Consider the following 14,104-nt stretch of genomic DNA (forward strand, 5'->3'; position numbering starts at 1 on the left):
TGATGAAAACCTGCTCCAAAAAGTCAATATTTTGAGCGTTTTAAGCAAAAGTATAGTATGGCGAAAAACAAGCCATACTATAGCTCAGGGAAAATTGTCAAAAAAGTCGTCACTCCAAATGTTAAAAACAGTCATAGTACAGCATGTTGAGGCAGTTTAAAGTATAACCTGATGAAAACCTCGTCCAAAAAGTCAATATTTTGATCGTTTTAAGCCAAAGTATAAAATGGCGGGGGAAAAAAAGCCATACTATAGCTCAGGGAAAATTGTCAAAAAAGTTGTCACTCCAAATGTTAAAAACAGTCATAATACAGCATGTTGAGACAGTTTAGAGCATAGCCTGATGAAAAAATGGTCCAAAAAGTCAATATTTTGAGCGTTTTAAGCCAAAGTATAGTATGGCGGGAAAAAAAAAGCCATACTATAGCTCAGGGAAAATGGTCAAAAAAGTCATCACTCCAAATGTTAAAAACAGTCATAGTACAGCATGTTGAGGCAGTTTAAAGTATAACCTGATGAAAACCTGCTCCAAAAAGTCAATATTTTGAGCGTTTTAAGCCAAAGTTTAAATTGGCGGAAAAAAAAAGTCATACTATAGCTCAGGGAAAATTGTCAAAAAAGTCGTCACTCCAAATGTTAAAAACAGTCATAGTACAGCATGTTGACACAGTTTAAAGTATAACCTGATGAAAACCTGGTCCAAAAAGTCAATATTTTGAGCGATTTAAGCCAAAGTTTAAATTGGCGAAAAAAAAAAAGTCATACTATAGCTCAGGGAAAATGGTCAAAAAAGTCATCACTCCAAATGTTAATAAAAACTCATTGTACAGCATGTTGAGGCAGTTTAAAGTATAACCTGATGAAAACCTGCTCCAAAAAGTCAATATTTTGAATGTTTTAAGCCAAAGTGTAAAATGGCGAAAAAAAAAGTCATACTATAGCTCAGGGAAAATGGTCAAAAAAGTCATCACTCCAAATGTTAAAAAAACTCATAATATAGCATGTTGAGGCAGTTTAGAGTATAACCTGATGAAAACCTGGTCCAAAAAGTCAATATTTTGAGCATTTTAAGCCAAAGTTTAAATTGGCGGGGAAAAAAAAAGTCATACTATAGCTCAGGGAAAATGGTCAAAAAAGTCATCACTCCAAATGTTAATAAAAAGTCATTGTACAGCATGTTGAGGCAGTTTAAAGTATAACCTGATGAAAACCTGGTCCAAAAAGTCAATATTTTGAGCGTTTTAAGCCAAAGTTTAAATAAGCGGGAAAAAAAAAGTCATACTATAGCTCAGGGAAAATGGTCAAAAAAGTCATCACTCCAAATGTTTAAAACAGTCATAGTACAGCATGTTGAGGCAGTTTAGAGTATAACCTGATGAAAACCTGGTCCAAAAAGTCAATATTTTGAGCATTTTAAGCCAAAGTATAAAATGGCGGGGGAAAAAAAGCCATACTATAGCTCAGGAAAATTGTCAAAAAGTCATCACTCCAAATTTTAATAAAAACTCATCATACAGCATGTTGAGACAGTTTAAAGTATAACCTGATGAAAACCTGGTCCAAAAAGTCAATATTTTGAGCATTTTAAGCCAAAGTGTAAATTGGCGAAAAAAAAAAATGTCATACTATAGCTCAGGGAAAATGGTCAAAAAAATCATCACTCCAAATGTTAAAAAAACTCATAGTACAGCATGTTGAGGCAGTTTAGAGTATAACCTGATGAAAACCTGCTCCAAAAAGTCAATATTTTGAATGTTTTAAGCCAAAGTGTAAAATGGCGAAAAAAAAAGTCATACTATAGCTCAGGGAAAATGGTCAAAAAAGTCATCACTCCAAATGTTAAAAAAACTCATAATATAGCATGTTGAAGCAGTTTAGAGTATAACCTGATGAAAACCTGGTCCAAAAAGTCAATATTTTGAGCGTTTTAAGCCAAAGTTTAAATTGGCGGGGAAAAAAAAAGTCATACTATAGCTCAGGGAAAATGGTCAAAAAAGTCATCACTCCAAATGTTAATAAAAAGTCATTGTACAGCATGTTGAGGCAGTTTAAAGTATAACCTGATGAAAACCTGGTCCAAAAGTCAATATTTTGAGCGTTTTAAGCCAAAGTATAAATATGGCGAAAAAAAAAGTCATACTATAGCTCAGGGAAAATGGTCAAAAAAGTCATCACTCCAAATGTTAAAAACAGTCATAGTACAGCATGTTGAGGCAGTTTAAAGTATAACCTGATGAAAACCTGCTCCAAAAAGTCAATATTTTGAGCGTTTTAAGCCAAAGTGTAAATTGGCGAAAAAAACAAAATGTCATACTATAGCTCAGGGAAAATGGTCAAAAAAGTCATCACTCCAAATGTTAAAAACAGTCATAGTACAGCATGTTGAGACAGTTTAAAGTATATCCTGATGAAAACCTGCTCCAAAAAGTCAATATTTTGAGCGTTTTAAGCCAAAGAATAAAATGGCGAAAAAAAAAAGCCATACTATAGCTCAGGGAAAATGGTCAAAAAAATCATCACTCCAAATGTTAAAAAAACTCATAGTACAGCATGTTGAGGCAGTTTAGAGTATAACCTGATGAAAACCTGCTCCAAAAAGTCAATATTTTGAGCGTTTTAAGCAAAAGTATAGTATGGCGAAAAACAAGCCATACTATAGCTCAGGAAAATTGTCAAAAAGTCATCACCTCAAATGTTAAAACAGTCATAGTACAGCATGTTGAGGCAGTTTAAAGTATAACCTGATGAAAACCTCGTCCAAAAAGTCAATATTTAGATCGTTTTAAGCCAAAGTATAAAATGGCGGGGGAAAAAAAGCCATACTATAGCTCAGGGAAAATTGTCAAAAAAGTTGTCACTCCAAATGTTAAAAACAGTCATAATACAGCATGTTGAGACAGTTTAGAGCATAGCCTGATGAAAAAATGGTCCAAAAAGTCAATATTTTGAGCGTTTTAAGCCAAAGTATAGTATGGCGGGAAAAAAAAAGCCATACTATAGCTCAGGGAAAATGTTTAAAAAGTCATCACTCCAAATGTTAAAAACAGTCATAGTACAGCATGTTGAGGCAGTTTAAAGTATAACCTGATGAAAACCTGCTCCAAAAAGTCAATATTTTGAGCGTTTTAAGCCAAAGTGTAAATTGGCGAAAAAAAAAAATGTCATACTATAGCTCAGGGAAAATGGTCAAAAAAGTCATCACTCCAAATGTTAAAAACAGTCATAGTACAGCATGTTGAGACAGTTTAAAGTATATCCTGATGAAAACCTGCTCCAAAAAGTCAATATTTTGAGCGTTTTAAGCCAAAGTATAAAATGGCGGGGAAAAAAAAGCCATACTATAGCTCAGGGAAAATGGTCAAAAAAATCATCACTCCAAATGTTAAAAAAAACTCATAGTACAGCATGTTGAGGCAGTTTAGAGTATAACCTGATGAAAACCTGGTCCAAAAAGTCAATATTTTGAGCGTTTTAAGCCAAAGTGTAGTATGGCGAAAAAAAAAAAAGTCATACTATAGCTCAGGGAAAATGGTCAAAAAAGTCATCACTCCAAATGTTAAAAACAGTCATAATACAGCATGTTGAGGCAGTTTAGAGTATAACCTGATGAAAACCTGGTCCAAAAAGTCAATATTTTGAATGTTTTAAGCCAAAGTGTAAAATGGCGAAAAAAAAAGTCATACTATAGCTCAGGGAAAATGGTCAAAAAAGTAATCACTCCAAATGTTAATAAAAACCCATTGTACAGCATGTTGAGGCAGTTTAAAGTATAACCTGATGAAAACCTGGTCCAAAAAGTCAATATTTTGAGCGTTTTAAGCCAAAGTTTAAATTGGCGGAAAAAAAAAGTCATACTATAGCTCAGGGAAAATTATCAAAAAAGTCGTCACTCCAAATGTTAAAGACAGTCATAGTACAGCATGTTGAGGCAGTTTAGAGTATAACCTGATGAAAACCTGCTCCAAAAAGTCAATATTTTGAGCGTTTTAAGCCAAAGTATAAAATGGCGGGGGAAAAAAAGGCATACTATAGCTCAGGGAAAATTGTCAAAAAAGTCATCACTCCAAATGTTAAAAACAGTCATAGTACAGCATGTTGAGACAGTTTAGAGCATAGCCTGATGAAAAAATGGTCCAAAAAGTCAATATTTTGAGCGTTTTAAGCCAAAGTATAGTATGGCGAAAAAAAAAAAGCCATACTATAGCTCAGGGAAAATGGTCAAAAAAATCATCACTCCAAATGTTAAAAAAAACTCATAGCACAGCATGTTGAGGCAGTTTAAAGTATAACCTGATGAAAACCTGGTCCAAAAAGTCAATATTTTGAGCGTTTTAAGCCAAAGTGTAAATTGGCAAAAAAAAAAAAGTCATACTATAGCTCAGGGAAAATGGTCAAAAAAGTCATCACTCCAAATGTTAAAAACAGTCATAGTACAGCATGTTGAGACAGTTTAAAGTATATCCTGATGAAAACCTGCTCCAAAAAGACTATATTTTGAGCGTTTTAAGCCAAAGTATAAAATGGCGGGGAAAAAAAAGCCATACTATAGCTCAGGGAAAATGGTCAAAAAAGTCATCACTCCAAATGTTAAAAACAGTCATAATACAGCATGTTGAGGCAGTTTAAAGTATAACCTGATGAAAACCTGCTCCAAAAAGTCAATATTTTGATCGTTTTAAGCCAAAGTATAAAATGGGGAAAAAAAAGCCATACTATAGCTCAGGGAAAATTGTCAAAAAAGTTGTCACTCCAAATGTTAAAAACAGTCATAATACAGCATGTTGAGACAGTTTAGAGCATAGCCTGATGAAAACCTGCTCCAAAAAGTCAATATTTTGAGCGTTTTAAGCCAAAGAATAAAATGGCGGGGGAAAAAAAGCCATACTATAGCTCAGGGAAAATGGTCAAAAAAATCATCACTCCAAATGTTAAAAAAACTCATAGTACAGCATGTTGAGGCAGTTTAGAGTATAACCTGATGAAAACCTGCTCCAAAAAGTCAATATTTTGAGCGTTTTAAGCCAAAGTGTAGAATGGCGAAAAAAAGACATACTATAGCTCAGGGAAAATGGTCAAAAAAGTAATCACTCCAAATGTTAAAAACAGTCATAGTACAGCATGTTGAGGCAGTTTAGAGTATAACCTGATGAAAACCTGCTCCAAAAAGTCAATATTTTGAGCATTTTAAGCCAAAGTTTAAATTGGGGAAAAAAAAAAATGTCATACTATAGCTCAGGGAAAATGGTCAAAAAAGTCATCACTCCAAATGTTAAAAACAGTCATAGTACAGCATGTTGAGGCAGTTTAAAGTATATCCTGATGAAAACCTGCTCCAAAAAGTCAATATTTTGAGCGTTTTAAGCCAAAGAATAAAATGGCGGGGGAAAAAAAGCCATACTATAGCTCAGGGAAAATGGTCAAAAAAATCATCACTCCAAATGTTAAAAAAACTCATAATATAGCATGTTGAGGCAGTTTAAAGTATAACCTGATGAAAACCTGGTCCAAAAAGTCAATATTTTGAGCGTTTTAAGCCAAAGTTTAAATTGGCGAAGAAAAAAAAAGCCATACTATAGCTCAGGGAAAATGGTCAAAAAGTCATCACTCCAAATGTTAAAAACAGTCATAGTACAGCATGTTGAGGCAGTTTAGAGTATAACCTGATGAAAACCTGGTCCAAAAAGTCAATATTTTGAGCGTTTTAAGCCAAAGTTTAAATTGGCGAAGAAAAAAAAAGCCATACTATAGCTCAGGGAAAATGGTCAAAAAGTCATCACTCCAAATGTTAATAAAAACTCATCGTACAGCATGTTGAGGCAGTTTAGAGTATAACCTGATGAAAACCTGGTCCAAAAAGTCAATATTTTGAGCATTTTAAGCCAAAGTTTAAATTAGCGAAAAAAAAAAAAGCCAAACTATAGCTCAGGGAAAATGGTCAAAAAAGTTGTCACTCCAAATGTTAAAAACAGTCATAATACAGCATGTTGAGACAGTTTAGAGTATAACCTGATGAAAACCTGGTCCAAAAAGTCAATATTTTGAGCGTTTTAAGCCAAAGTTTAAATTGGCGAAGAAAAAAAAAGCCATACTATAGCTCAGGGAAAATGGTCAAAAAGTCATCACTCCAAATGTTAATAAAAACTGATCGTACAGCATGTTGAGGCAGTTTAAAGTATAACCTGATGAAAACCTGGTCCAAAAAGTCAATATTTTGAGCGTTTTAAGCCAAAGTTTAAATTGGCGGAAAAAAAAAAGTCATACTATAGCTCAGGGAAAATGGTCACCAAAAAAGTCGTCACTCCAAATGTTAAAAACAGTCATAATAAAGCATGTTGAGGTAGTTTAGAGTATAACCTGATGAAAACCTGGTCCAAAAAGTCAATATTTTGAGCGTTTTAAGCCAAAGTTTAAATTGGCGGAAAAAAAAAAAGTCATACTATAGCTCAGGGAAAATGGTCAAAAAAGTCATCACTCCAAATGTTAAAAACAGTCATAACACAGCATGTTGAGGCAGTTTAAAGTATAACCTGATGAAAACCTGGTCCAAAAAGTCAATTTTTTGAGCATTTTAAGCCAAAGTTTAAATTGGCGGACAAAAAAAAAGTCATACTATAGCTCAGGGAAAATGGTCAAAAAAGTCATCACTCCAAATGTTAAAAAAACTCATAATATAGCATGTTGAGGCAGTTTAAAGTATAACCTGATGAAAACCTGGTCCAAAAAGTCAATATTTTGAGCGTTTTAAGCCAAAGTGTAAATTGGCAAAAAAAAAAAAACCATACTATAGCTCAGGGAAAATGGTCAAAAAAGTCATCACTCCAAATGTTAAAAACAGTCATAATACAGCATGTTGAGGCAGTTTAAAGTATAACCTGATGAAAACCTGGTCCAAAAAGTCAATATTTTGAGCGTTTTAAGCCAAAGTGTAGTATGGCGAAAGAAAGCCATACTATAGCTCAGGGAAAATGGTTCACAAAGTCATCACTCCAAATGTTAAAAAAAGGCATAGTACAGCATCTTGGGAGCGTGGGATTCAATTTTTTATTGAAGTTTTTGCAGGCATGGTACATAGCACACATTGTTTCAGTACAGAGAAATAATTTACCAAAACATATCATTGAGGCACACTCCACATGGCAAGCCCATTGAAAATAAACAGAAGGGGCTGTAAACACTGAATCAATGACACAGAAAACCATTTTAAAATGTTACAGAAATGTTGCACCATTACAGAAACCCATTCAGAGAGCAACCAGTATTTCAGTTTGGATTATTTTCCAGCTTTAAGTGCCCCAAAACATATCCCATGAGGTCTCCCCCCTCCCCAGCACATACATTCATAAGACAGATAGCTCAGGGAAAATGGTCAAAAAAGTCATCACTCCAGATGTTAAAAACAGTCATTGTACAGCATGTTGAGGCAGTTTAGAGTATAACCTGATGAAAACCTCGTCCAAAAAGTCAATATTTTGAGCGTTTTAAGCCAAAGTGTAGTATGGCGAAAAAAAAATCATACTATAGCTCAGGGAAAAATGTCAAAAAAGTCGTCACTCAAAATGTTAAAAACAGTCATAGTACAGCATGTTGAGGCAGTTTAAAGTATAACCTGATGAAAACCTGCTCCAAAAAGTCAATATTTTGAGCGTTTTAAGCCAAAGTTTAAATTGGCGAAAAAAAAAAAGTCATACTATAGCTCAGGGAAAATGGTCAAAAAAGTCATCACTCCAAATGTTAAAAACAGTCATAGTACAGCATGTTGAGGCAGTTTAGAGTATAACCTGATGAAAACCTGCTCCAAAAAGTCAATATTTTGAGCGTTTTAAGCCAAAGTGTAAAATGGCGAAAAAAAAAAAGCCATACTATAGCTCAGGGAAAATGGTCAAAAAAGTCATCACTCCAAATGTTAAAAACAGTCATAATACAGCATGTTGAGGCAGTTTAGAGCATAGCCTGATGAAAAAACGGTCAAAAAAGTCAATATTTTGAGCGTTTTAAGCCAAAGTGTAAAATGGCGGGGGAAAAAAAGTCATACTATAGCTCAGGGAAAATGGTCAAAAAAGTCATCACTCCAAATGTTAAAAACAGTCATAGTACAGCATGTTGAGGCAGTTTAGAGTATAACCTGATGAAAACCTGCTCCAAAAAGTCAATATTTTGAGCGTTTTAAGCCAAAGTGTAGTATGGCGAAAAAAAGCCATACTATAGCTCAGGGAAAATGGTCAAAAAGTCATCACTCCAAATGTTAAAAACAGTCATAGTACAGCATGTTGACACAGTTTAAAGTATAACCTGATGAAAACCTGGTCCAAAAAGTCAATATTTTGAGCGTTTTAAGCCAAAGTATAAAATGGCGGGGAAAAAAAAGCCATACTATAGCTCAGGGAAAATTGTCAAAAAAGTCATCACTCCAAATGTTAATAAAAACTCATCGTACAGCATGTTGAGGCAGTTTAGAGTATAACCTGATGAAAACCTGCTCCAAAAAGTCAATATTTTGAGCGATTTAAGCCAAAGTTTAAATTGGCGAAAAAAAAAAAAGTCATACTATAGCTCAGGGAAAATGGTCAAAAAAGTCATCACTCCAAATGTTAATAAAAACTCTTTGTACAGCATGTTGAGGCAGTTTAAAGTATAACCTGATGAAAACCTGGTCCAAAAAGTCAATATTTTGAGCGTTTTAAGCCAAAGTTTAAATAAGCGGGGAAAAAAAAGTCATACTATAGCTCAGGGAAAATGGTCAAAAAAGTCATCACTCCAAATGTTAAAAACAGTCATAGTACAGCATGTTGAGGCAGTTTAGAGTATAACCTGATGAAAACCTGGTCCAAAAAGTCAATATTTTGAGCGTTTTAAGCCAAAGTGTAGTATGGCGAAAAAAAGCCATACTATAGCTCAGGGAAAATGGTCAAAAAGTCATCACTCCAAATGTTAATAAAAACTGATCGTACAGCATGTTGACACAGTTTAAAGTATAACCTGATGAAAACCTGGTCCAAAAAGTCAATATTTTGAGCGTTTTAAGCCAAAGTTTAAATTGGCGAAAAAATAAAAAGTCATACTATAGCTCAGGGAAAATGGTCAAAAAAGTCATCACTCCAAATGTTAAAAACAGGCATAGTACAGCATGTTGAGGCAGTTTAGAGTATAACCTGATGAAAACCTGGTCCAAAAAGTCAATATTTTGAGCATTTTAAGCCAAAGTTTAAATTGGCGGGAAAAAGAAAGTCATACTATAGCTCAGGGAAAATGGTCAAAAAAGTCATCACTCCAAATGTTAAAAACAGTCATAGTACAGCATGTTCAGGCAGTTTAGAGTATAACCTGATGAAAACCTGGTCCAAAAAGTCAATATTTTGAGCGATTTAAGCCAAAGTATAAAATGGCGGGAAAAAGAAAGTCATACTATAGCTCAGGGAAAATGGTCAAAAAAGTCATCACTCCAAATGTTAAAAACAGTCATAGTACAGCATGTTGAGGCAGTTTAGAGTATAACCTGATGAAAACCTGGTCCAAAAAGTCAATATTTTGAGCGTTTTAAGCCAAAGTTTAAATTGGCGAAGAAAAAAAAAGCCATACTATAGCTCAGGGAAAATGGTCAAAAAAGTCATCACTCCAAATGTTAAAAACAGTCATAGTACAGCATGTTGAGGCAGTTTAGAGTATAACCTGATGAAAACCTGGTCCAAAAGTCAATATTTTGAGCATTTTAAGCCAAAGTTTAAATTGGCGGGAAAAAAGAAAGTCATACTATAGCTCAGGGAAAATGGTCAAAAAAGTCATCACTCCAAATGTTAAAAACAGTCATAGTACAGCATGTTCAGGCAGTTTAGAGTATAACCTGATGAAAACCTGGTCCAAAAAGTCAATATTTTGAGCGATTTAAGCCAAAGTATAAAATGGCGGGAAAAAGAAAGTCATACTATAGATCAGGGAAAATGGTCAAAAAAGTCATCACTCCAAATGTTAAAAACAGTCATAATACAGCATGTTGAGGCAGTTTAGAGTATAACCTGATGAAAACCTGCTCCAAAAAGTCAATATTTTGAGCGTTTTAAGCCAAAGTATAAAATGGCGGGGAAAAAAAAGCCATACTATAGCTCAGGGAAAATGGTCAAAAAGTCATCACTCCAAATGTTAATAAAAACTGATCGTACAGCATGTTGAGACAGTTTAAAGTATAACCTGATGAAAACCTGGTCCAAAAAGTCAATATTTTGAGCGTTTTAAGCCAAAGTTTAAATTGGCGAAGAAAAAAAAAGCCATACTATAGCTCAGGGAAAATGGTCAAAAAAGTCGTCACTCCAAATGTTATAAAAACTCATAGTACAGCATGTTGAGGCAGTTTAGAGCATAGCCTGATGAAAAAATGGTCCAAAAAGTTAATATTTTGAGCGTTTTAAGCCAAAGTTTAAATTGGCGAAAAAAAAAGTCATACTATAGCTCAGGGAAAATGGTCAAAAAAGTCATCACTCCAAATGTTAAAAAAACTCATAATATAGCATGTTGAGGCAGTTTAAAGTATAACCTGATGAAAACCTGGTCCAAAAAGTCAATATTTTGAGCGTTTTAAGCCAAAGTTTAAATTGGCGAAGAAAAAAAAAGTCATACTATAGCTCAGGGAAAATGGTCAAAAAAGTCATCACTCCAAATGTTAAAAACAGTCATAGTACAGCATGTTGAGACAGTTTAAAGTATAACCTGATGAAAACCTGGTCCAAAAAGTCAATATTTTGAGCGTTTTAAGCCAAAGTTTAAATAAGCGGGAAAAAAAAGTCATACTATAGCTCAGGGAAAATGGTCAAAAAAGTCATCACTCCAAATGTTAAAAACAGTCATAGTACAGCATGTTGAGGCAGTTTAGAGTATAACCTGATGAAAACCTGGTCCAAAAAGTCAATATTTTGAATGTTTTAAGCCAAAGTATAAAATGGCGGGAAAAAAAAAAGCCATACTATAGCTCAGGGAAAATTGTCAAAAAGTCATTACTCCAAATGTTAATAAAAACTCATCGTACAGCATGTTGAGGCAGTTTAGAGTATAACCTGATGAAAACCTGCTCCAAAAAGTCAATATTTTGAGCGTTTTAAGCCAAAGTATAAAATGGCGGGGGAAAAAAAGCCATACTATAGCTCAGGGAAAATTATCAAAAAAGTCGTCACTCCAAATGTTAAAAACAGTCATAGTACAGCATGTTGAGACAGTTTAGAGTATAACCTGATGAAAACCTGGTCCAAAAAGTCAATATTTTGAGCGTTTTAAGCCAAAGTGTAGTATGGCGAAAAAAAGCCATACTATAGCTCAGGGAAAATGGTCAAAAAAGTCATCACTCCAAATGTAAAAAGAACTCATAGTACGGCATGTTGAGACAGTTTAGAGTATAAGCTGATGAAAAAAACGTCCAAAAAGTCAATATTTTGAGCGTTTTAAGCCAAAGTGTAACATGGCGAGAAAAAAAAAAGTCATACTATAGCTCAGGGAAAATGGTCAAAAAAGTCATCACTCCAAATGTAAAAAGAACTCATAGTACGGCATGTTGAGACAGTTTAGAGTATAACCTGATGAAAAAAACGTCCAAAAAGTCAATATTTTGAGCGTTTTAGGCCAAAGTGTAAAATGGCGGGAAAAAAAACATCATACTATAGCTCAGGGAAAATGGTCAAAAAAGTCATCACTCCAAAAGTTATACTTCAGTACGCCATCCAAAATAGCATAAACAAGTCATACTATAGTATGTCGAACAAAATAGCATAAAAAATAATAGTATATTATGTAGGAGCCTTAGTCATTTTATCGTAAGTCGTCCAAAATAGCACAAAAAAGTCACAGTATATTGTCGTCCAAAATTGCATAAAAGAAAGTCATATTATAGTATGTTGTTCAAAATTGCGTGAAAAAGCGACACTACAGCATGTCGCCCAAAATTGAATGAAAGTCAAACTACAGGTGTGTAGTCCAAAATAGCATTAAGAGGTCATAGTATGGTTTGTCATCCAAAATAGCACAAAAAATTAATAGTACGTCATCCAAAATTCCACAAAAAGTTATGGAATACAGTGTAGTATGTACAAAAAGGGTGGCGTCAAAAGAGTCACAGTATAGATTGTTATCTCTTAAGGTGTCATATAGTACCTGGAAAAAAGGGTTGAAAAAGTCATAGTATCTCCAAAAATGCCAGGGCCCAGTAATTTTTTAAACTTTATTAAGTCATAGCATTGCATGTTGAAAAAGTCAATGTTGTATGTCAAAATAACTACTGAAAAAGTCAAGTTTAAAGAAAAATGTCAGCCATTTTTCAGGGAAAAACACAGTTTAAACAAATAGTATAGAATGCAACAAAATATTGAAAAAGTCACAGTATAGCATGCTGAGACATTTTATAGCACAGTAGTTTAACAAAACTGTTTTGAATAATCTCAATCTCAATAATCTTAATCTCTAATATCAATAAAGCTTAAAAATGTCACAGTATAGTGTTGAACAAAGTCCTCTGATAGTTAAGTTTAAAAAAAAAAGTCACAGTGAGAAAGGTTTAAGTGTAGTATAAGTATATAATGTCAAAAACAATTGAAAAAGTCACTGCATAGTAAATAACTTAAGTCATAGTAAAAAAAATTGCATATAGAAGTCAGGGAACAGCCACAGTAAATAAAAAAGTCTTGCTATAGTCTTTCATAAAATGGTTGTAAAACGTGTCAAGAAAAAGTCTTAGTTTGTAATAAAAAGTCACAGTGCAGTATGCTATTAAATGTTCGTACAAACCATTAACACTACACTGACTGCTCTTTAAGTACTGATTTTGTCACTTTTTCCGCGTGAATACTGAAAGAAAAATCTTCATTACAACTACTTTCGCCTTAACAGTTTCTAATGGTTATTTGGGTGAACCGGCTCTTTAATTTTAGCAGCAATGTCAAATCTCCTGTTGTACTTAAAACTAAATCTTTTTGTCGCCAGGCTACGTCGAGTGAAGATAGAAAAGAGGATCCTTGCAGATCAGGGCAACACTCTTGTGGATCTCTGCAAGGTGAGAGAGGCAAGTGAACGCATTTTCTACCACCACCTGGCAAAACCGTAACAAAGTATTTTCCAATATTCCCGATGCCTTTCTCCTCTTTTTCTTTTCTACACATGGACCTGCAACACACTACTGTGGACACCGATCCCAACGCAGATGCAAACCTTGATGTATGACGTGCTGTCGGAGGTGCAGGGCTGCAGGGGGGAGCTGGACACGCACATCCACAGTCTGGAGAAGCACGTCGAGGAGCTGAGGGAGGGATTCAGGAGCCTGATGCCGCTCCTGTCCAGCACCCTGTCCACGCAGAACTCCTCCATCCGACACCTGCTCAGAGAGAGGGAGGTGAAGACGGAGACTGCTGGTGCCAGCGTGGACAGGTAGAGAGAGGCTGAGGAAGGTGATGAAGGCTTTCTCAGGTGCTTCTGGAGGAGGTTTCTGCTATAATGCAGCTCATATGATCATGTTGGGACATTTTTTTCTTGCAGGTGGACAGACTGATGTTAGTAACATGATGAAGGCTGTTGCACAATTATGTAAAATGTATTTAAAAAATAAGTAGCACCTTTTCTGTAGCGAAAACACCATAAATCCAAATGTAGAAAGTAGTCATCATTCACTTTTGCTTAAGGCTTTTTGCAACTTTCCTTAAGTACAAACCTGCCAAACTGAATATTTATATTACAAGAGCTGCAATGACCAATAATTTTAGGATTTTTTAAAAGCAAAAATTTAATTGCTGTCTCTCTTCAAATTATGGCAAATGAATTATTTGGGGTTTTGGACTGTTTAAAAGATGAAACTTATGGTTTGGGATATTGCAATGGGCATCTTTCACTGTTTTCTAATGTTTTAAAGACCAACTGATACAAATTATTGGCAGATTGTTAAATCACTGCCCTACAAAAATCAAAAAAATTAACCTTTGCACACTGAGAATTGTTTTCACTCCCATGTCCTTGAGTAGTTATACCAGTAAACTGCACTTTGATTATGTAATAAAAATTGCATAATTTAAATAAGTGTGGTATTGTATTAAGATGTAATCTTGCAGAACTGTGAAGATAACCTGTCCTACTTTCTAATAAA

At 34.5% G+C, this 14,104-nt stretch overlaps 1 protein-coding gene across 6 annotated transcripts in view; it reads left to right on the forward strand.

Moving 5' to 3' along the window:
- The window catches only part of LOC121957692 (small conductance calcium-activated potassium channel protein 1-like), a 55,665-nt gene extending 41,753 nt beyond the window's left edge, over nucleotides 1-13,912 (forward strand). For 4 of the 6 annotated variants that reach the window (XM_088090399.1, XM_088090403.1, XM_088090402.1 and 1 more), the window contains 2 exons: nucleotides 12,955-13,033; nucleotides 13,172-13,912. In XM_088090399.1, coding sequence (XP_087946525.1) covers nucleotides 12,955-13,033; nucleotides 13,172-13,399 — 307 coding nt within the window. In that variant the 3' untranslated portion in view covers nucleotides 13,400-13,912. The remainder of the gene's footprint in view (nucleotides 1-12,954; nucleotides 13,034-13,171) is intronic. The other 2 variants (XM_088090400.1, XM_042506430.2) reach the window with 1 other exon arrangement.
- Nucleotides 13,913-14,104: the final 192 nt, after the last annotated feature.

The sequence above is a fragment of the Plectropomus leopardus genome, chromosome 17, assembly GCF_026936395.1.
Source record: "Plectropomus leopardus strain MGB_pleo_1.0 chromosome 17, ASM2693639v1, whole genome shotgun sequence".
Taxonomy (NCBI): Eukaryota; Metazoa; Chordata; class Actinopteri; order Perciformes; family Serranidae; genus Plectropomus; species Plectropomus leopardus.